Below are 23580 nucleotides of genomic sequence, written 5' to 3'. Positions count from 1 at the left end.
CTTTAATTATGGCAGGGATGCGTATGGGCTCCAATTTTAACTGTACCAGCATACCGCTGTGATTCCATTATTCCAGTAGTGGATAGGCTTGTGAAGTAGAGAAACTCTGGGCTGGAAGCCAAGATTCTAACCTCAGCTCAGACATGAAATGGGTAGGATACTTTAGGGAAGTCACTTAACCTCTGGGTTTCAGTTTCCCTTCCCTGGAAAATGAGACCTAAAATTTATTCCAGCTATTAAATACAACCTAGCTGAGATAATGCATCTTGTAGTTTTTGAAGAAAAAGGAATTGATATTGATAGTAAAAACATAAAATAAAAATAATAACGGCTCAAACTGCAGTCAGGAAAATCAGGTTGTTGGAGATCATGCAAAACTCATGATTACAGAAGCTACACCCTGTAAGATTTGGTAAAAATGAAAACTGCTCAATGACTCAACATTTTTTCAAAGTTTATATGAAAAATAATTTGTGTCAATAAAGATGTTTTCAATAAAATAATGATGGAAAAAACAGAAGTGTTTTCTTCGGGACATTCAGCTTAATGACATTTATTCTAAAAAAAATTCTTAACGAAATTTGTCGGTATGGCTGTTATTCTGATTACAATTTTTATTTTTATTTTTTTTGAGACAGGGTCTTCCTCTGTCACTTAATCTGGAGTGCCGTGGCATGATCTCAGCTCACTGCAACCTCCACTTCTAGGGTTCAAGCGATTCTCATGCCTCTGACTCCTGAGTAGTTGGGATCACAGGAGTGCACCACCGTGCCTGGCTAATTTTTGTATTTTTAGTAGAGATAAGGTTTCACCATGTTGACCATGTTGGTCTTGAACTCCTGGCCTCAAGTGATCCACCTGCCTTAGCCTCCCAAAGTGCTGAGATTACAGGCATGAGCCACCGCACCCCACCAAAATTTTAAATTTCTAAATGTGGAGTCAAAACTTCCTCAGGGCTGGCATGTAAGAAAAAAATGTCCTACATTTCTAATGCAGTGACAACATCAACTCAGATAATGAACAGCAACTTTAATATTTGGAGAAAGATCCCAAAAGGGTGGCCTTGAGAGTGATGGCCATGGGTTGTCAACAGACAAGGAGAAAGAGGACTCAACTTCTGGGACCCAGAGATAACACTAGTAAGGGTTCATGGTCAATGCCAGTGCAGAGGCTACCCATGACTTTGGTTGTCATGTAGCCTGAGACTGACATTTTGTGTATATTTCTCTCCACATTGGTGGAAAGAGATAGGTCTGTGTGTGTGTACATATATATATATGTGTACACACATGTACATATATATGTACATATATACATGTACATATATACACACATGTACATATATATGTACATATATATGTACACACACATTATATATACACAATTATACGCACATACACACACACACACACACACACACACATCTATGTAAGTGTAAGAGCATTTCCTGAAGCTCACGATACTATTTTTCATTGCTTGCTAACTGAGCCCCTCTGGGTATTCATAAGATGTAGCTACTTCAGATTTTTGTTAGATGATATCTTAGAAATAAGGTAGTCCAAATCATGCATTTACAGACAACTTCCAAATTTTACAGAAGCTCAGAAAGTCTTCTTCTCAGATTACATAACAGGGCAGTGTCTGATCCTTAAAATAGCACCAATACTAAAGACTTGTTACCTTCTAGGTCAGAACCAACAAGGAGGAACCAGAAGCTGTCACTCGTCATTGGATCTCAGAAGGCTGGAAGGAGCTGCATTTGATTTCTGTGGGCATGGCTTGATATGAATACATGGGGAAAACTGCCCCCTCTCTCGGTATCCTGCTACTCCCCTAGGAGAGCTGTCATTCCTTTAAGTGGGCATTTTAGGTAACCATCCAGGGACGAGTCTTTGGTTTCAGGTTTTTTAATTAAGAGCTATAGTGTTTGGCTGAGAATGAGGTTGCCTTTTTGGCAGACACATGATTATGCTCCTGTTTTGTGTGTCTAATGCAAATCCATGGCTAAGGTCCATTTTCTTTATTATCAGACACTTGACATTTGGACAGTATTCTTAGATCCAAGCCTCACAGAGAATGCCTTTGTTCACACAGGAGCACTTTTCCCTCCTCCTAACCCTCATCTCCACAAACCAGTCCAAACCAATGCTGAGGCACTAAGCGGGAAGGATCTCTGCCAACAATTTAAAATCACCTATACAAAATGCAGATCCCTTGCTGCGTCGTGAAACACTCCCTATCACAAACATATGTGGGCCTTGCTGCTTTTGTTACTTGTTTTTTGGCAGCCAGAGAAGTACCATTTCATCTCTAAATGTGTTTCACATTCACAAGAAGAGTCAGCGGGTTTAGTGTGATATTTGCCACCAGTTTCTGACTGGCGGCCAATTCCTTTTCCCACCTCTGTGGGACATGTCGCCCTGAAGCAGCAATCTGGCCTCCCAAGCTGGACATTTTATGCAAAGAGCCAAGCAGGACACATGTGGAATGCCAGGCATGGGAGCATTTCACGTGGCTGGTCCAGGGGGTATAAAATAACAGGTGGTGGAGACAGCCATCAAAGAGTCTTGAGGAGATCCTGTGTATGCCCGGTGAGATTTTCATCACAAAGTAGTGTAGCAGATGGGAGGAGGGGACATGTCCATCACTCCCTAGTAGCTCAACATTCAAATATGCCCTTAATGGCTGAATATTAATATTCCAACTTTCTCTTATAGGTTGATTTTCAATAAACCTATTTTCCTAGATTTTTGACTATTACTATTTATAATTTTCTCTTTGTTATATGTACTCTTGCAAGCAATCCAGGGTAATAATAAAAACAAAAATAGCAAAATTTACTGTGAGCCAGAAATTGCTCTAAGCTTATTAATGTATCCAAACCCTCTCAACAGTCCTATGAGGATACCAAACTGGATGGCTTAAACAACAGGAATTTATTTCTCCCATTGGATGCATATATTAAAGTCTAAAAATTCATGTTGTTTTTAAAAAAAGAATAGTAAATCACACACAATGAAAAGAACAGCAGGAAGATAATAAAGATAAAGCAACAAATTAATAAAACAGAAAGCAAAAATATATTAGAGAAAATCAACAAAGATAAAAATTGGTTCTTTGAGAAGACTAAAACTGTTAAACCTTAGGCAAGAGAGGCACTAATTACTAAAAATACCAGAGATCTTAAGAAACATCAAGTGATATTAAGATGATGTGACAGGCTGGGTGTGGTGGCTCATGCCTGTAATCCCAGCACTCCAGGAGGCCAAGGCAGGCAGATTACTTGAAGTCAGGAGTTCAAGAACAGCCTGGCCGACAAGGCATAACCCTGTCTCGACTAAAAAATACAAAAAAATAGCCAGGCGTTTTGGCGCACTCCTGTAGTCCCAGCTACTTGGGAGGCTGAGACATGAGAATCACTTGAGCCTAGAAGGTGGAGGTTGCAGTGAGCCAAGATCATGCCACTGCACTCCAGCCAAGGCAGACAGAGTGGGACTCCGTCTCAAAAAACAAACAAACAAAGATGATGTTATAAAAGCAACATTATGTCAATGAATCTGAAATTTTGGATTAAATAGATTAATTCCAGAAAAAAAATTACAACCTATGAAAACTGACACATGAAGAAATAGAAAAGGTAATTAATCCCATACCTATTTTAGAAATTGAATCTGCAATTGCAAACCTTCTCTTGGAGGTGCTTCAATGTGGCTGTCTGGGGTACCTGGCTCTCACCTTCTCCAAAAAGAAGGTCCAGAATGGCAAGCAGATAACTAGATGTCATATATAACATCTAGAGACAACAGTGGAACTCAGCAGCAAAGTGGGAACTTCTGAGACATAGAAGGAAAGGGAAGTGAAGCAGCTGACCCAGCCAAGATCAATTCAGAGCCAGGGAAAACTCTTCCCAGTGTGGAGAAAAGGTAAGTGAGAGATCCCCAACAGTTGGCAGTCCATATTTCCACCACAGACTCCTACAACTGTATCCACAGAAGAGCCCCTCAGCCTTCACAAGCTCTGATACTAGTATAAAGAGATGCCTGGAGTTCATGTAATGAACTTATTCTGCAGAGGGAGTTCACACTGGGTCCCACATATCCTCTGAGATTCAAGCAGCTACAGCATGCTGCTATCTGAGAGCTCAGCCCCCACCAGACTACATCATACCTTGGGGCTCAATACTCCCTACATATCTACATTCATGAACCCCTGTAGACACCCCCCTCCATCTACCCAAAGGGTTATAGCATCACAATGGTGGCTGGAGCCAGCAGTGCAAATGGGTCCCCAGAACTTTACCTCATGCAATGTCTTATGCCCCAAGAAATGGATAGTGCAGCACACTGGGGAGGCTGCCCTAGGGATGAAGGGAGCCAAAGCATGCACTCTCTAGAGCTTGAGAGCTGCCTGCCTGCCTTGCCACTGACATCAAATCCTTACCCCCCAGCAGCAGGGCTGCTGCACAGCTGCACATACCTTAAGGGGGCCTGGGAACTGGCTAATCCAGGCAATGTCCCAGGACCTGAGGACAGGCCCATCCAGCCTGTCTCTTGGCCCAAGGGCACCATCCAAGGTCCTGGAGATCATCCTGGTCTGCCTGCCACAGCTGGTGCTTACACATACCATTAGGAAGTCTAAAAACAGGTCTGCCTGTCTGCCACCACCACCAGTTCCCATACACATCATCTGGGAACCAGGAGATCAATCTTCCACCCCCACTGCCACTGGTACCCACATGCACCATCAGAGTACCTAAAGACACCCATTGCTACTACCACTGGCATCCTAGTTTGCCATTCGAAGGCCTGAGGATTGAGCCAATCCACACACTGCCACAGGTACCACTCCTATGTGCCATCTAGGGGCCTGAGCACAGGCCTGCCTCATCCAGCACTGCCTTCGCCTGTGCCCATACACCATGTCCAGGAGTCTGGGGATTGATCTACCCCATCCACTGCCATTGGCATGCATACATACCTTCCATGGAACTGAATATGGGTCCACACAGGTTGCCAGTGCCTGTGCATGTTGTCTGGGAGCCTGGAAATTGATCAACCCTGCCTGACGCTGCCTTTGTATGCACACACCACTGAGGGGCCCAAGGACAGCTCCAGCTCACCTGGCACCACCCTCACCACTGCCTGTGGGCACTGTCCAGAGGCCTGGGAATAGGCCTGCCCTGCCCATCCACACCTGGGGGTGCTAAAAACAGGCCTCCACAGCCTGCCAGTGCATATGTGCATTGTCCAGAGGTCTAGAGATCAATATACCTCGCCCACCAATGCTGGAGCCCGTGCATCCCTTCCAGGGACATGAGGATGTCCAGGGACCTGAGGATGGCCTGCTGCCATCACCTCCACCAGCACTCACCTGCATATGCCCAACCTTGGGGCTAGGGGACTGGCCCACCCAGTTTGCTGCCATCAATGCTAGTGCCCACTGCTGCTATCACCATTGCTGATGCCACACACACTGCCCAGGAGCTCAGCGATCCACTTGCCAGCCTGGCCCACTACTGCCACTGCCAGCACTTCAGCAAGCCACCTAGAGGCCTGTATTGGTGTATTATCATGGTGCTATTAAAGACATACCCGAGACTGGATAATTTATAAAGGAAAGAGGTTTAATGGACTCACAGTTCCACATGGCTGGGGGGGCCTCACAATCATGGTGGAAAGCAAAGAAGAAGCAAAGGCCCATCTTACATGGAAGCAGGCAAGAGAGCTTGTGTAGAGGAACTCCTCTTTATAAAACCATCAGATCTCATGAGACTTATTCACTATCATGAGAACAGCATGGGAAAGACCTGCCCCCATGATTCAATTACCACCCATGGCGTCCCTCCCATGACATGTGGAGATTATGGTAGCTACAATTCAGGATGAGATTTGGGTGGGGACACAGCCAAATAATATGAAGGCCCAAGGATCAGCCCACTCAGACCTGCTTCTACCCCATAGAAGCCAACTGGTAACCCAAGGAACAGCATGCTCACTCTGTTGCTGCAATCACTAATGCCAAATAACTGGCCTACCTCATGTCCCAATCTATAACAAAGCCTCACTACAGCATCCACTAACAACCACAGCCTAACCCACCGAGGAACTCAAAGATACCGCTAACACTGATTATAGCTGAAGAAGTCATCTGAAGACTACATTACTGTGTCCACCAAAAATCAAAACCAAAGTGCACTATACAACCAACACTGTAGACACAACTGTAGGAAAACATCTTTTCTACAAGAGTCAGTTCAAAAAATCAGAAGGGACTGTTACACCAGATTCACAGTTATCAATGTAAAAACACACAAACATGAAAAAGCAAGGAAATGTGACATGTGTAAAGAAACAATAACTCTCTAGCAAAAGATTTCAGTGAAAAATCTAGGACATTTCTGGAAAAGATTTCAAAATGGTGTTATTAAAGAAGCTCAGTGAGATACAAGGTAACATACATAAATAATATAAAGAAATCAGAAAAACAGTTCATAATCAGAATGAGAAATTCATGAAAGATATATCATAAAAAAGAATCAATCAAATTCTGTAACTGAAGTATTCAACGAATGAAACAAAAAAATATAATCAAGAGCTTCAATACTAGACTAGATCAGGCAGAATAAATACTTTTGAACTAGAAGAAAAGTCTTTTGAAGTAACTCAGACAAAAAAAGTACATATATATATATATATATATATATATACACAAAGATTAATAAAGAAGAAAGCCTACATGACATATGGAACACCATAAAGCAGGCAACCAAACACTCACATTTTGGGTGTTTCAGGAGAATAAGAGACAAGCAAAGGCATAGAAAGCTTACTTAGTGACATTATAGCCCAAAACTTCCCAAGTCTTGCAAGAGATATAGGCATCCAGAATAGGAAGCTCAAAAATCTCTAAATGGATTCAATCCAAAAATGTCTTCTCCAAGGCATATTACAGTTAGACTGTCAAAAGTCAAATACAAAGAAAGAATTCCAAAATCAGCAAGAGAAAATTGTCAAGGTACATATAAGGAAAGCCCCATCAGATAAACAGTTTTCTCATCAGAAACTTATAGGGCAGGAGAAAATGAGAAGATACATACAAAGCACTGAATGATATATTCCAAGTGCTGAAAGAACAAAGCTGACAACCAAGATTACTATACCTAGAAAAGCCATCCTTCAAAAAAGGACAAAGAAAGTCTTTGCCAGACAAACAAAAAGTGAGGAAATTCATTCCCAGTTGGACTGACCCTACAAGAAATGTTTAAGGGAGTCCTATGTCTGGAAGTGAAAGGACGATACCTAACATCAAGAAAACATGAAAATGGATGTGAGGGCGATCTGGCTGCAACACCTGTCACCCCATTGATCGCCAGAGTGGATTCAGCTGATCTGGCTGGCTAGGCGGGTGTCCCCTTCCTCCCTCACCGCTCCACGTGCGTCCTTCCTGAACCTGCGCACTTGGTCGAAGAGGACGCCCATCCCTCATAGAGGAGGACCGGTCTTCGGCCAATGGTATACGAGTAGCTGTGCTCCCCCTGCTAGAACCTTCAAACAAGCTTTCAAGAAAACATGAACATATAAACTCACTGGCTTCTCACAAATGAGAATGAGAAAAGATTCAAATGTTACCACTATAGAAAACTGTTAAACTACAATGATAAGTAATAAGAGAAGAAGAGGGGAATAAAGGATACACAAAACAACCAGGAAACAATGAACAAAATGGCAGAAATAAGTTCTCATCAATCAATAATAAACATGAATGCAAATGGATTAAATTCTCCACTCAAAATACACAAACTGGCTGAATGGATTGAAAAAAAACAAACATGATCTAACTCTATGCTACTGTGTTAGGCCATTCCTTCATCACAATAAAAACATACGTAAGGTTAGGCAATTTATAAAGAGGTTTAATTAGCTCACAATTCTGTAGGCTATACAAGCATGGCACCAACATTTCCTCAGATTCTGATGAGGGCTTCAGGAGGCTTACAATTATGGCAGAAGGCAAAGCGGAAGCACGTTTCACATGACAAGAGCAGAAACAAGAGAGAGAGGAAGAAGTTCCAGACACTGTTAAATAACCAGGTCTCACATGAACTAACTGAGTGAAAACTCACTTATCACCAAGGGGCTGATGCAAAGCCATTCATGAGGAATCTTCCCCATCATCTAATCACCTCCCACCAGGCCCCATCCCCAATACTGGAAATCACATTTCATCACGAGACTTGGAAGGGACAAATATCCAAACCATATCAGCTACCTACAGGAAACTCATATCAGCTGCAAAGACACACAGAGACTGAAATAAAGGAATGAAAAATGATACTCCATGTAAACAGAAACCAAAAGTGAGGAGTAGCCATACTTATATCAGATAAAATAGATTTCAATATAAAAATTGTAAAAAGAGAAAAAGTTGTCAATTTAGCAAATGGATATAACCATTCCAATTATATTAAATATATGCAGCCAACACTGGAGCACCCAAATATATAAAGCAAATATTATTAAATCTAAAGGGAGAGATAGGCCCCGATACAATAATAGTTGAGGACTTCAACAAACAGTCTCAAAACTGGCCATCACCTAGACAGAAAAATAAGCAGAAAACATCAGATTTAAACTGCACTTTAGACAAAATAGACATTTACAGAACAAAGCATCCAACAGCTGCATAAGGCATTTTTTTCTCATCAGCACATGAAGCAATCTCCAGGACAGATCATTTGTTATGCCATTAAACAAGTCTCAACAAATGTAAAATAATCAGAATCATATCAAGTACCTTCTAAGACTACAATGGAATTAAACTAGAAATCAATATCAAGGAAAACTTTGGAAACTGTACAAATACATGAAAATTAAAAACATACTCCTGAATGACCATGGAATCAATCAAGAAATGAAGAAGAAAATTTAAAAATTTCTTTAAACAAATGAAAATAGAAATGCAAAATACCAAAACCTATAGGATACAGCAAAAGTAGTGCTAAGATGGAAGTTTATAGTAATAAACACCTCCATCAAAAAAGTAGAAAGAAATTATATATACACCTAAAGATGCATCTTTAGAAAACTAGAAAAGCAAGAACAAACCAAACCTAATTTCTTTTGTTCTAAATCCAAAATTATAACAAAAGAAATAATAAAAATCAGAGCAGAACTAAATGGAATAGAACTTAAAAAGAAGTACAATGGATCAATGAAACAAAAAGCCTGTTTTTAAAAAAGATAAATAAAATCAATAAAGTAGACTAGGTTAGACTAATCAAGAAAAAAGAGGGAAAACCCAAATCAATAAAATCAGAAATGAAAAAGGAGACATTACAACTGATACCACAGAAATAAAAAGGATCATTAGAGACTATTATGGACAACTTTAGCCTAGCAAACTAGAAAACGTAGGGGAATGGATACATTTCTGGACATATACAGCTGACCAAAACTGAACCAGGAAGATATAAAATACTTAAACAGACCAATCAAGAATAATAAGATTGAATCAGTAATAAAAATTCTCCCAACAAAAGAAAGTCTAAGACTGAATGGCTTTTCTGCCAAATTCTACCAAACTTATATGGAAGAGTAAATACAAATTCTTTTCAAATTAATTCTTCAAAATTAAAAAGGAGGGAATTTTTTTCTAATTTATTCTACATGGCTATCATCTGAATACCAAAACCAGACAAGGTCATACACAAATAGAAAACTACAGGCCAATCTCCCTAATGAATATAGATGTAAAAATCCTCAACAAAATATTAGCAAACAGAATCCAACAACACATCAAAAACATAATAAACCATAATCAAGTGGAATTTATCCCAGAAATGCAAGGATGGTTCAACATATGCAAATCAATAAACATGATACATCACATCAACAGAATAAAAGACAAAAACCATAACTTCATCTCAATAGATTAAGAAGAACATTTGATAAAATCCAACATCCTTTCATAAAAACTGTCAACAAACCAGGCATAAAAGGAACATACCTCAACATAATAAAGACCATATATGACAAACATCATCATACCAAATAGGGAAAAGCTAAAAGCATTTCCTCTAAGAACTGGAACAAGACAAGAATGTTCCCTTTCACCACCCTTTGTCAAAATAGTACCAGAAGTCCTAGCCAGAGCAATAGAGTAAGAAAAAGAAACAAACGGCATCCATACTGAAAAAGAGCAAGTCAAATTGTTCTCTTTGCAGATGACATGATCTCTTTTTTTTTTTTCCAAATACTTTTTCTGTTTTCCTTTTCTTTTTTAAATTGTATTTGAAGTTGTGGGGTACATGTGCAGAACATGCAGTTTTGTTACATAGGCATACACATGCCATGATAGTTGGCTGCACCCATCACCCTGTCATCTACATTAGGTATATCTCCTAATGCTATCCCTCTCCTAACCCCACCCCCGCCACCCCCCCACCCCCGACAGTCCCCAGTACATGATGTTCCCCTCCCTGTATCCATGGGTTCTCATTGTTTAACTCCCAGTTATGAGTGAGAACATAGAGTGTTGGGTTTTCTGTTCTTGCAACAGTTTGCTAAGAATGACGGTTTCCAGCTTCATTTTTCCTGCAAAGGACATAAACTCATCCTCTTTTATGGCTGTATAGTATTCCATGGTGTATATGTGCCACATTTTCTTTATCTAATCTATCATTGATGGGCATTTCGGTTGGTGCCAAGTCTTTGCTATTGTGAACAGTGCTGCAATAACATACATGTGCATGTGTCTTTATAATAGAATGATTTATAATTCTTTGGGTATATACCCAGTAATGGGATTGCTGGGTCAAATGGCATTTTTAGTTCTAGATCCTTGAGGAATTGTCACTGTCTTCCACAATAGTTGAACTAATTTACATTCCCACCCACAGTGTAAAAACGTTCCTATTTCTCCACATCCTCACTAGCATCTGTTGTCTCCTGACTTTTTAATGATCACCATTCTAACTGGTGTCAGATGGTATCTCAATGTGGTTTTAATTTGCATTTCTCTAATGACCAGTGATAATGAGCTTTTCTCATATGTTTGTTGCCTGCATAAATGTCTCCTTTTGAGAAGTGTCTGTTTATATCCTTTGCCTGCTTTTTGATGAGGTTGCTTTTTCCTGTAAATTTAGATTCTGAATATTAGTCCATTATCAGATGGGTAGACTGCAAAAATTTTCTCCCATTCTGTAGGTTGCCTGTTCACTCTGATGATAGTTTCTTTTGCTGTGCAGAAGCTCTTTAGTTTAATTGGATCCCATTTGTCTATTTTGGCTTTTGTCATTGCTTTTGATATTTTAGTCATAAAGACTTTGCCCATGCCTGAATTGTATTGCCTAGGTTTTCTTCTAGGGTTTTTATGGTTTTAGGTCTTATGTTTAAATCTTTAATCCATCTTGAGTTAATTTTTGTATGAGGTGTAAGGAAGGGATCGAGTTTCAGCTTTCTGCATATGGCTAGCCAGTTTTCCCAACACCATTTATTAAATAGGAAATCCTTTCCCCATTGCTTGTTTTTGTCAGGTCTGCTAATTATTAGATGGTTTTAGGTGTATGGCATTATTTCTGAGGCCTCTGTCCTGTTCCATTGGTCTATAGATCTGTTTAGGCACCAGTACATGCTGTTTTGGTTACCCTAGCCTTGCAGTATAGTTTGAAGTCAGGTTGTGTGATGCTTCCAGCTTTGTTTTTTTGTTTTGTTTTGTTTTTTGCTTAGAATTGTCTTGGCTATGTGGGCTTTTTGGTGATTCCATATGAAATCTAAGGTGTTTTCTTCCAATTCTGTGAAGACAGTCAATGGTAGCTTGTTGGGGATAGCATTTAATCTGTAGATTACTTTGGGCAATATGGCCATTTTCACAGTATTGATTCTTCCTAACCATGGGCAATGAATGTTTTTCCATTTGTTTGTGTCCTCTCTTATTTCCTTGAGCAGTGATTTGTAGTTCTCCTTGAAGAGGTCTTTCATATCCCTTGTAAGTTGTATTCCAAGGTATTTAATTCTCTTTGTAGCAATTGTGAATGGAATTTCATTCATGATTTGGCTCTTTTATATACAAAAACCTAAAGACTCCACCAAAAACCTTTTAGAACTCATAAATGAATTCAATAAAGTTGTAGGATACAAATCAATATACAAAAGTCACTAGTATTTGTATATACCGATAATGAACTAGTTAAGAAAGAAATCAAGAAAGAAATTTATGATAGCTACAAAATAACTAATCAATCTTAAAATAAATTTAATCAAGGAGGTGAAAGATCCTACAAGGAAAACTATAAAACACAGATGTAAGAAATTTAAGAGGATACAAACAAATGGAAAGACATCTCATGCTCATGGATTGGAAAAATATTGTTAAAATGATCATACTGACTAAAGCAATCTACAGATTCAATGCATAACTATTAAACTACCAATGACATTTGTCACAGAAATAGAAAAAAAGTTCTAAAATTCTCATGGACCACAAAAGACCCCAAAAAGTCAAAGCAATACTGAGCAAAAATAACAAAGCTGGAGGCATCACACTACCTGATTTCAAAATATACTGCAAATCAATAATAACCAAAACAGCAAGGTATTAGTATAAAAATAGGCACATAGACCAATGGCACAGAATGGGAAACCCAGAAATAAATCCATGTATTTATAGCCAAATAATTGACAAAGCTGACAAGAACATATACTGGGGAAAGGACACCCTCTTCAATGAATGGTGCTGGGTAAACTGGGATCCACATGCAGAACAATGAAACTAAACCCCTATCTCTCACCATATACATGTAAAATAAGCTCAAAATGGATTAAAGACTTAAACATAAGACCTAAAATAATAAAACCACTAGAAGAAAACAGGGGAAATACTTCAGGACACTGGTGTAGGTAAAGCTTTTATGGCCACAACCCCAAAAGCAAAGGCAACAAAACAAAAAAAATAGACAAATGGGTCTACATTAAACTAAAAAGTTTCTACACAGCAAAAGGAACAAAAGAGTGAAGAGACAACCTGTTGAATGGGAGAAAGTATCTGCCAAGTATCCATCTGACAAAAGACTAATATCCAGAAGATACAAGGAATTCAAGCAACTGAAGAACACAAAACACAAATAATACCATTAAAAAGTGAGACAAGGATCTTAATAGACATTTCTCAAAAGGAGACACACAAGTGCTGGACAGGTATATGGAAACATGCTCAGCATCACTAATCACCAAGGAAATGCAAATTAAAACCACAAAGAGGTATCATCTCATTGGAGTTAGAATGGCAATTACCAAAAAGACAAAAAGTAGCAGATGCTGATGAGGATGCAGAGAAAAGAAACTCATAGACTGTTAAGTGGGAATGTAAATGAGTATAGCCATTATGGAAAACAATATGGAGGTTTCTCAAGAAACTACAAATAGAACTACCATACACTGCAGCAATTCCTCTACTTGGTATTTAAAGGAAAATAAATCAGTATATCAAAGGAATATCTGCACCCCATGTTTATTACAGCACTATTCACAACAGCCATGACATGGAGTCACCCTAAGTATTCATCAACAGATGAATGTATTTAAAAATGTGGCATATATACACAATGGAATATTATTAAGCCATAAAAAAGAACAAAATCCTATCACATGCAGTGACATGGATGGAACTGGAGGTCATTACGTTAAATGAAATAAGCCAGGCATGGAAAGACAAATATTGTATTTCTCACTCATATGTGGGAGCTTAAAAGTTGATTTCATAGAGGCAGAGAACAGAATGATAGTTGCCAGAGGCTGGGAAGTGGGGATGGGTGGGAAGATGAAGAGAGATTGGTTAATAGGTACAAACAGTTAGCTAGAAGGAATTCTTGTGTTCAATAGTACAGTAGAGTGACTATAGTTAACAACAATATACTGCATATTTCAAAACAGCTAGAAGAGATTTGAAATGTTCCCAATATAACAAAACGATACATGTTTGAGGTGATAGATATCCTAAATGCCCTGATTTATCATTAACATTAAATACACTTATCAAAATATTACATGTATTCTATAAAGATATACACTTACTGTATATCAACAATGACAAAACCCTTCCCTCAATGAAATCTCCATGCCCAGATGGCTTCACCAATAAATTCTCCTAACACTTATTAAAAAGATACTGTTTCCAACAATAGAAAGAGGAAATACTTCCCAACTTATTTTATGAAGCCAGCATAACCATGATTCCAAAACTTAAAGAGAACATTGCAAGAAAGGAAGATGAGGAGAGTCTGACCCCAAAATGGAGGTTGCACTAGGGTATCAGCTAGAGAGATTTTGTCCCGAGGCTCCATGTGTAATATAAAAATATGATCATACATTTGCCAGATGAAATTGTATTGAAACTTCCTCTTATAATTTGTCAGCCTTTCTCCCCAAATAGACTGCAATTCTCTCATTAATGACTTGCTTCTTTGAACTGAGTACTGTCTTTTTAATGAGTTGTCTCCTTACCTCTTGAACAACGCCTAAATTTTTTCTCTAGTTTAATATTTAATCCTATGTATGTATGATCTCAGACCACTCTTCTCTGTGGAAAGCAGGGCCACAGAAGACACATGTTGGCTGTTGTATGGCTTTGCTTAAGGTCAGCCATGTCTCACTGGTATTCAGGCTTTATTTTCAATCCCACTCTCCCATTCCTACAACGTGCCCGCCCCCAAGCATCTTCCTACCTGATGGAAGTCACCCACTTGCCGGACGTAACCAGCCACTTCATTGTCAGATTTAAAGATCTTCCAAACTTTTCTTTCTGCCTCCTTGTATTCCTGGGATCCTTTCCAGTCCATGCCCATCAAGGAGCGCTCTGTCAGAGCGGCTGGCACAATGATGTCCAGTTGGCCATTGTAGATCAGAACCTGAAATGAAATCAAGCCATCAGCAAATGCAAGATTCAGGAGGTGAAGCTTGTAAACTGAGCTAGGTATAGTGAGCCAGCAAGACAGAAAAGGAGACATGAATCTCTCCGAGATTTTCTTCTAGTTAGCCATGAGAAACAACAATCTGAAATAAACTCAAGCCTTGCCTCTACCATTGCATTCTTCATAGTAATCTGCACAAAGGACTCTCTTGGTTCAAAGACATTTGTGTTGTATCACCCAGTGATACACACATATAGTTTTACTTGGATTTATGGCTATGTTGAGGAGGAAGACTGTGGTTACATTTTAGTGGAACCAAGGAATACTACACCCTAGGATTTTCATGAAGTCTGCATTTCATTAACTTCAGGCACTACAGTCAATGGCAATCTGAGCATTCTCTTGGGTATTGCTAATCCATAATGTTCTCCTCTCCTACATCGATTTCTATGGCAAGTATAATTTTTTTGCAGCAGCAGCAGAGAATCAGGTACCTTAAACTTGTTTCTTATTGGAAGCAACTATGCCTGCCATGCCACTTGCAAAACTTCCTTTTAAAAAATATGATAGCTACTTGTCAACAGAGAGGAATGTTCCTTCCTCCTAGAATACAATTTGTGTGTATGTCAAACTGATGGTTATCACAAGAAAAACAACACTGAGGCAACTCTTGTCTTTAACCCTAAAACAATTTTCAATTCCGCTTGAAAAAAGAATTCAGATAATACCCAATTCTGCTAAAGTTGTGGAACTAATGGGAAATTTCTTGTCCCAGCAATTTCAACTTGCAGGATATATTCTAGGAAAACAGGTCCAGAGAAATTTTTTAAAATTATATATATTCATTGAGTCTTATAATGAAAAACTCAAACACAATCTAAAAGTCCTATAACTGGGTAGGTAAATGCACAGCAGTACAAGAATTCTATATGACATTGTAAAACCTTTAAAATGTTTCATTGAATCATGATGCAGTGTGGGAAATGCTTATCACACAATGTTAAATATGAAAGCTCAAAGTCCAATATAACATATATCACAATAACTATAAAAATCAGTGTACATATTCACATATATGAAATACAATTTTGAAAAAAGTTAATAATTTAGAAGGTGAAAATCTGAGGAATATACCCTCCTTTTTTCTACTTTTCTTGTGCGATTTTTATGCAGCTAACATGATATTAATTATCATAAAGTATTGCCACTCTACCTCCAGCAAAGAGGTCAGCCTCAACTCCATGCTACCTTTTATCTATTTGAAGGCTCTGATTTGGCCCGAGCAGAGACCTTCGGTTGAATCCTCAAATTGGATATAAAATATTTCACTGCATGTGTTTCCGTCTCTCCCTTTATGGCGCGGGCTTCTTAAAAGGCTCAAACATAATTAAAAAGCACAGGACTTTTACACACTCCAAATCCTCAAGCAGCAGTGGGACAGCAGTCAGACTAAGATGAAAGAGCCCTGGGCCCCCACTGCAGGAAAACGGGGCCTTTCATGTTACTCAGTCACCATCACCACCCCCACTCTCCTAAGCAGAAACCCACAGGAAAATCCTGATAGATTTAAAGCCTGTTTAAAAATTTCAACTGAACTCCAGCAATAAAATATTTGCATTGTTTATACAGAGAAATTACCTCCAAGACCTTGAGTACTTATGGCCTTTGCAAACCCTCCTACAGTTGTTTAGGCCAAAAGTATGGAAACAATTATATACCACCAGTACCAGTGAACAAGGCTTAATTACTTCACCATTCTAGGAACACCTGATTATAGCTGATTAGCAAAGACCATCATGTATAAAGCGATTCTTCTTCTAGAATTCAGTGTAAAGATGCTGATCAATCAGCAAATTCATAGTGCATCCGTTTAGTTTTACTTTCCATGACCAGTATACGCAGCCTGCATCTCTCACGTCTCCCATTGCTTTCTTTACTGATAATCATTACTATATTTTGAAATCAATGTGATTTCTTTTTTCATCCTTAAGGGACAATAGCATAGTCCCCATCATACAGCAAAAACAAGTTTCTCTGTACAGCATTACATGTTGAACTGAAGTAGAATGAGGACCATCCCCGAGTTGTTTCTCTTGTTATTCAAGTCTCACCATAATGAGAGCACTAACTCTGTGGACCAACAAAGCAGTGAAGAGCTGAACTGCACAATCTTGCACAGGTCATGTGTAGGTCTACGTTTGAGTATAAATGGAAATCCTTCCTTTGCAAAGTATGGAAACTATTTTGTATTTCTGAAGGGCACAGAAGTCAAATGCAACTGAAAAGAAATCAGATTAATGATTATAAGAAGTGATTTCAAAGCTGACAGGGCAGGCCAGCATTAAACATAAAAATTCCATTATCTCCTTTGTTAGTTGTATTCCTAGGTATTTTATTCTCTTTGTAGCAATTGTGAATGGTAGTTCGTTCTTGATTTGGCTCTCTGTTTGTCTGTTATTGGTATATAGGAATGCTTGTGATTTCTGCACATTGATTTTGTATCCTGAGACTTTGCTGAACTTTGAGGAGATTTTGGGCTAAGACAAACCTTGAGAAATCGCCACACTGTCTTCCATAGTGGTTGAACTAATTTACACTCCCACCAATTGTGGGATCTAGAAATAGAAATTCCATTTGACCCAGCAATCCCATTACTGGGCATATACCCAAAGAACTATACATCGTTCTACTATAAAGACACATGCACACGTATGTTCACTGCAGCCTTGTGTACAATAGCAAAGACCTGGAACCAACCCAAAGGCCCGTCAATGATAGACTGGACAAAGAAAATGTGGTACATATACACGATGGAATACTACGCAGCCATAAAAAACAATGATTTTGTGTCCTTTGTAGGGACTTGGATAAATCTGGAAACCATCATTCTCAGCAAACTGACACAAGAACAGAAAGCCAAACACCGCATGTCCTCACTCATAGGCGGGTGTTGAACAATGAGAACACATGGACTCAGGGAGGGGAGCATCACACACTGGGGCAGTTGGGGAGGGGGACTAGGGGAGGGACAGCAGGGGGTGGGGAGGGAGGGGAGGGATAACATGGGAAGAAATGCCAGATATAGTATGCACCTAAAGTTAAATAAATAAATTAAAAAAAAAAAATCCAGAGCTCTTATTTTTACCTGAACGTCACATTTACTCTCAGGAGCCCCTACGGGAATATCCCCGTTAGGTGCCTCTAGGCTGGATGAGTGGGTGAGATAGCCCAGGGCCCAGTGACTGAGCAAAAAAAGCAGGCGGGGATGGCATTGTGGTGGTCCTGAAGCCCAAGGGCACACGCTGGCTACTCACATCCAGATAGAGAAGTTCCAGGGAAGGACCTTAGCTCTGACAGCTTGGCCAAATATGTGGGTACACTCATCCCACTTCTCCCCTGGTAGGGTGACCAACTGTCCCAGTTTGCTCCGGACAAGGGTTGCCCCAGCAAGACTTTCAGTGCTAAAACTGGGACACTCTGGAGCAAACCTAACCCTGAGGCTTGCTAGTATTTTAAGCAGCAAGATCTAAAGACAGCAGGGAGGAGACAGAGATGAATGCAGCTTTTAGCTACACTTCCCTTGTCAAGAGTGATGGAAACAAAACAAGGAACAGCGGGACTTTGCTTCCAGCGATATGGCAGCGCCCTGAACGTGCATGTCCTCACTTTCCTTTCTGGTCAGCTGCAGGCCTCCGGTAAGGAGCAAAGGCACTGCTTCTAGAGACTTCTTTTAAAACTCCTAAGAGGGCTGGCTGCTTAACTTACTGAAATTGATGGTTATGCAATGTCACAGAAAAATGCTTATCTTATGAAAAAAATCAGTGAAAAACTGGGACTTCACTTGTTTGTACTCATTATCACATTTAAAAATGCTTCAAACCTGAGGAAAAAGCAAATCAAAATACAATTAAGGTACCTGAGTTGTGGTTGATTTTAGATGGGCTATTTCCTAGGAGGCTTTTTTTTTTTTTTTTTTGGCAAATGTAATTACAATCTTTTTTTTTTCAAATTATTTTTTAAGAGACAGCGTCTATGTTGCCCGGAGTACAATGGCAAAATCTTGGCTCACTGCAACTTCCACCTCCTGGGTTCAAGCCATCCTCCCATCTCAGCCTTCCGAATAGCTGGGACTATAGGTGCATGCCATTGCACCTGGCTAATTTTTTTTTGGGGGGGGGGGTATATTTTGTAGAGAGGGGGTTTTGCCATGTTGCCCAGGCTGGTCTTGAACTTTTGGGCTCAGACAATCTGCCCACCTCAGCCTCCCAAAGTGCTGGGATTACAGGCATGAGCCACCACACCTGGCCATAGAATGCTTTTTATTTTTTGTCAACTTTTAAGTTCAGGGGTATATGTGCAGGTTTGTTACATAGGTAAACATGTGCCATGTTGGTTTGCTGCACAGATCATCCCATCAGCTAGGTATTAAGCCTAGCTGTGCTCTCCCTCGCCCCCACACACCCCTCACAGGCCCCAGTATGTATTGGCCCCCCAATGTGTCCATGTGCTCTCGCCGTTTTTTAAAAAATAATTCTTCAATTTATTTATGTATTTGAGACTAGGTTGTGAGACTGGATATTTTTCATATTTTTGGTAGAGACAGGGTATCAGCATGTTGCCAAGGCTGGTCTCGAAATCCTGGGCTCAAGTCACCCACCAGCCTCAGGCCTCCCAAAGTGCTGGGATTCAGGTATGAGCCACCACACCCAGCCTAGAATGTTTTTAGAACAATAATGCTATGCGATTGGGTTCCTCAGTTTGGCAAAAGATGAGTCTTTGGGGGAAGTAATTTGTAAGAATTCAAATACTACCATACCAGCTCTCATTTTTTTCATGACTACTAGGTAAAAAGCTTAACTTTGGTTCATAGACAATATTTAAAAACTCGTTCCAGAATTCAAGCATTTACAAGAGACGGCATTGGGTAACTTGGGTTACATGCATCTTTTTCTCTTTGTCAAAAGGCAGAGATGAGAAAAGCATTTTTATTAATTATTTTTTGCTTTTCAACATGCTTTCATGTACATAGAGCTTTACTCTTGTGCTGCTTCACGAGGTCAGGTAGTGTTCCACTGCCTGTCTCCACTCTGTGGTAATGGACACTGTGACACTGTGAGGCACCAGAATGAGTCCTAGATCCTGACTTCTACCCTTCTACCTAAAATTGTTTCTTAAGAGCTAAGTTCCTTCAAACCAACAAGTATTTATTGACTCCCTACAGCTAACTATTTCGCGCTACCAAAAGCCGCTGGAAACCTAGGGTTAGGTGCCTGTGAGACACAGTTCACATCTCTGGTTCAGAAACCATCTTGTTCTGTTTGTCTGGCCCTGGCGACATCTCTTAGTCGCCTTTCACTTTGGCTCTATGGACAGGATGTGTGTGAGGGCATTACTCACACTTGGTGGCAAGTGGCCTTGTTAAAAAGCCATGAAATACCAGCAGTGTCTTAAGAACGGGAGCTTCCTAAGTGCAAGCTATGTCTCAAGGCCTTGCACAGTGCCTGGTACCCCATAAAACTGACAGACAATTACAGGGTATGGATTCTGCTCTTTAATGGTTTCGTGTGGTGCTGTACAGTGACCATCTGCTGCTTTTGCATGCGCAGGTCCTCTCTCCCTTCTCCTGGAAACTGTACTTTGGGTCATCCACACCCTCAGTGGATACAGCCCCGGTGGGAGTTGTCAACCACAGAGTCCTGCCTTCTCTGGCAAGGGATGAGCAGATGACCTAGTAAAGACACTCAAATGCTCTTTCCCTGGAATTTGAATCATGGGCAGACACACAGAGTTCACTGATAGGTCTACTCATTAGTTTTGCTTCCTACATCCCTAGAATTTTCCCCCACCTCCTTTCTTCACCCCACTTTTTCAGTGTTTCCCTGAATTCTGAGCTCTATTCTGTCTTCCGATCAATTTTTTTTCAAGCTTCAAGTATCCAGAGTTGTTTGTCACTAAAACAATGAAATCCAAACTCATACACTCAGACCAGTGCAGTACATGGCAACACACCATAACTGGGAAACTAGGCATGTGGGTGACCTTCCAACAGCTTCAGCCCCCTTCTAGACATGAGGATGCTAAGAACCACACGGAATTGTTAAGAGAACGAATGACGCCGTGTACATAAAGTTCTCAGCACAGTCTCTGAAACAGAGTAAGAGGTCTCTGAGTATTAGGTCCTCCTCCTGCTCCCCAAGCAAGTTGATCAGCTGATAATGACTGGAGAGACTCGACAAAGCCCTTCTAAACAGACCTTCAGAATATAGGGATGGTTTTCTTGTGTGTCAAATACTTGGTTGTCAATCTCACTCCTTCAGAAAAAGGCTGATTGTAAGAAGAATTCCAGCCAGGGTAAACCTCAACTCTATGTATTCAAGCTCTTGAAATAGTAACACACTCTTGACTACGAATTTACACACATTGGTCATAGCATCTCAGCCTTTTCTTGATAGAGTCATCAATTCATGTATTACTCTTTTAAGGAATTTTGAGGCCTGGAATTTAAAATCACATGGAATTTCCCCACATTTAAATGCTAGAAAAGTGTGGTAAAGACTATAGTTTTTAAAATGAAGTGGGTTTTTTTTGTTTGTTTTGAGAGGGAGTCTTGCTCTGTCACCCAGGCTGAAGTACAGTGGTGTGATCTCAGCTTACTACAACCTCTGCCTCCCGGGTTCAAGCGATTCTCCTGCCTCAGCCTCCTGAGTAGCTAGGACTACAGGTACACGCCACCATGCCCAACTAACTATTGTATTTTTAGTAGAGATAGGGTTTCACCATATTGGTCAGTCTGGTCTTGAACTCCTGACCTCGTGATCTGCCCGCCTCCACCTCCCAAAGTGCTGGGATTACAGGCGTAAGCCACCGCACCTGACTTGATTTTTTTATGTTGCAGGAACTGTGCTAAGCATTTTACAGCATCCTCAGAAGGCAGGCGTTATTTATCCCATTTAGGCACAAGGAGGCAGAGGTGTGGGGAGGTAAGCCAGTGTACCCTGGTCACCCAACAGGTGATGGAAATTCAAGTTCAGATTGGCCTGAGCCCAAACTGTGCGCTTCTAAGTGCTCCTCCACATTGCCTCACTACGGTCACTAACCCCCGTAAGAACACATTGAACAGGTGGTTTATTCTATATTTGTAATTTCACAAGCAAGTGGCACACCTAAAGTTAAGTGTGACTCTTTGAAACGAAGGATACATGATTATAGTTAAGAGCATAAACTCTGTGGCTGAGTTTGAATCTGACCCCTGACACTAACTGGCAGTATTATTTTAATCGAGTCAGCTCTTCTAGAGCTCAGTTTCTTCATCTGTACAATGGGTATAAGAAAAGCACATATGAATAGGGAGAATTTATGAAACATAATGCGTGTAAAGTTCTCAGCACCCCAAGCACAGAATGAATGTGCAAAATGTTAGCTATTATTGTTTATCACCACATTTGAAGCATTACAAAGTACATAATGGCAAAGCAATTTCTGAACGAAATGCTACCTATGGATTAGAATTGTAACTTAGGATGTAGGAGTTAGAATTCCATAAGCAACTGCACTAGGCCATCAACTGGACAGAACCAAAAGCAGAGGCTTATAAAAGTAGCCGATGCTTTCAGAAGTCTTGACCTCTGGTCCTGCCTCAGCCCGGCAAGGCCTGTGCTCACTGAGAGATCTTGGCTAAGTCATCTACTCACTCTGAGCTTTCATTTTCTCCTCTAGAAAGTGGAATAGCTACACCCCACAGCTGTCAGGAGGGGCAAATAAGGTATCAGAAGTAAAGATTTCCTATAACTTGAAGAGCAGGTTTTACCAATGTTTTTATTGCTCTTCATCAAGAATAAAAAGTTTCTATACTGAAGTACAGAGGTCTTAAGTTGGCTGCGTGAGGCTTGCATTCAGTATACAGATGTATTTGGTTAGTCCAAATGGTGTGGTTGTTACTGTTTATTAGTTTAGATGCCTGTGTTATGGAATGTTTGTGTTGTAATTGTTTTTTCAGTTATATACCAGTGTTATGGACCAAATGTTTTTATCCTACCAAAACTCAAATGTGGAAAAGCTAACAGCCAAAGTGATGGTATTAGGAGGCGGGGCCTTTGGAGGGTGATTAGGTAATAAGAGCAGAGCCTTCATGAATGGAATCAGTGCCCTTACAAAAGAGACCCCAGAGAGCTCTCTATCACTCTTTCCGCCTTGTGAGGATACAAAAAGAAGTCAGCAGTCTGCAACCGAGGAGAAGATCCTCACCAGAACCAATCGTGCCGGTAATCTGATCTCAGATTTCCAGATTCCAAAACTGTAAGAAATAATTTTTTCTTGTTTTTAAGCCCTTAGTCTATATGACTATGTTATGGCAGGCTGAACTAACACAGTCAGCATTTAAATATCCGTACATCTGACCATGCTGGGACTGTATTTCCCCTCAGCCACAGTGAGCTAACACTGTGCAGAGCTGTTACTTAGGCACAGCTGCACCCCCGCCCTATACCCTCACACACAGAGGCACAGGCCAGTTGTCATTTATCCAATGCTTATGCTACTGTTTTTCTTAGAAAAATAGTCTCTATCCATGTCTCTGTCATGGGTAAAAAAGAAAGATCAATAGGTCTCAATCCACCACTATTCATTTACTTCACTTCCTTCCTGGATCTGCAGGTGGTTGAGTGTTCCTTCCATCT

At 40.2% G+C, this 23580-nt stretch overlaps 1 protein-coding gene across 3 annotated transcripts in view; it reads right to left on the bottom strand.

Annotated features, from left to right (window-relative positions):
• CPVL (carboxypeptidase vitellogenic like) overlaps positions 1-23580 on the bottom strand; it is a 156477-nt gene that overhangs the window by 21400 nt on the left and 111497 nt on the right. For all 3 annotated transcript variants that reach the window (XM_032286672.1, XM_032286671.1, XM_032286673.1), the window contains one exon: positions 14720-14902. In XM_032286672.1, coding sequence (XP_032142563.1) covers positions 14720-14902 — 183 coding nt within the window. The remainder of the gene's footprint in view (positions 1-14719; positions 14903-23580) is intronic.

Source organism: Sapajus apella, unplaced genomic scaffold (assembly GCF_009761245.1).
Source record: "Sapajus apella isolate SASKATOON/1434 unplaced genomic scaffold, GSC_monkey_1.0 scaffold19, whole genome shotgun sequence".
Classification (NCBI taxonomy): domain Eukaryota; kingdom Metazoa; phylum Chordata; class Mammalia; order Primates; family Cebidae; genus Sapajus; species Sapajus apella.
This window is presented reverse-complemented; position numbering and strand designations above follow the sequence as displayed.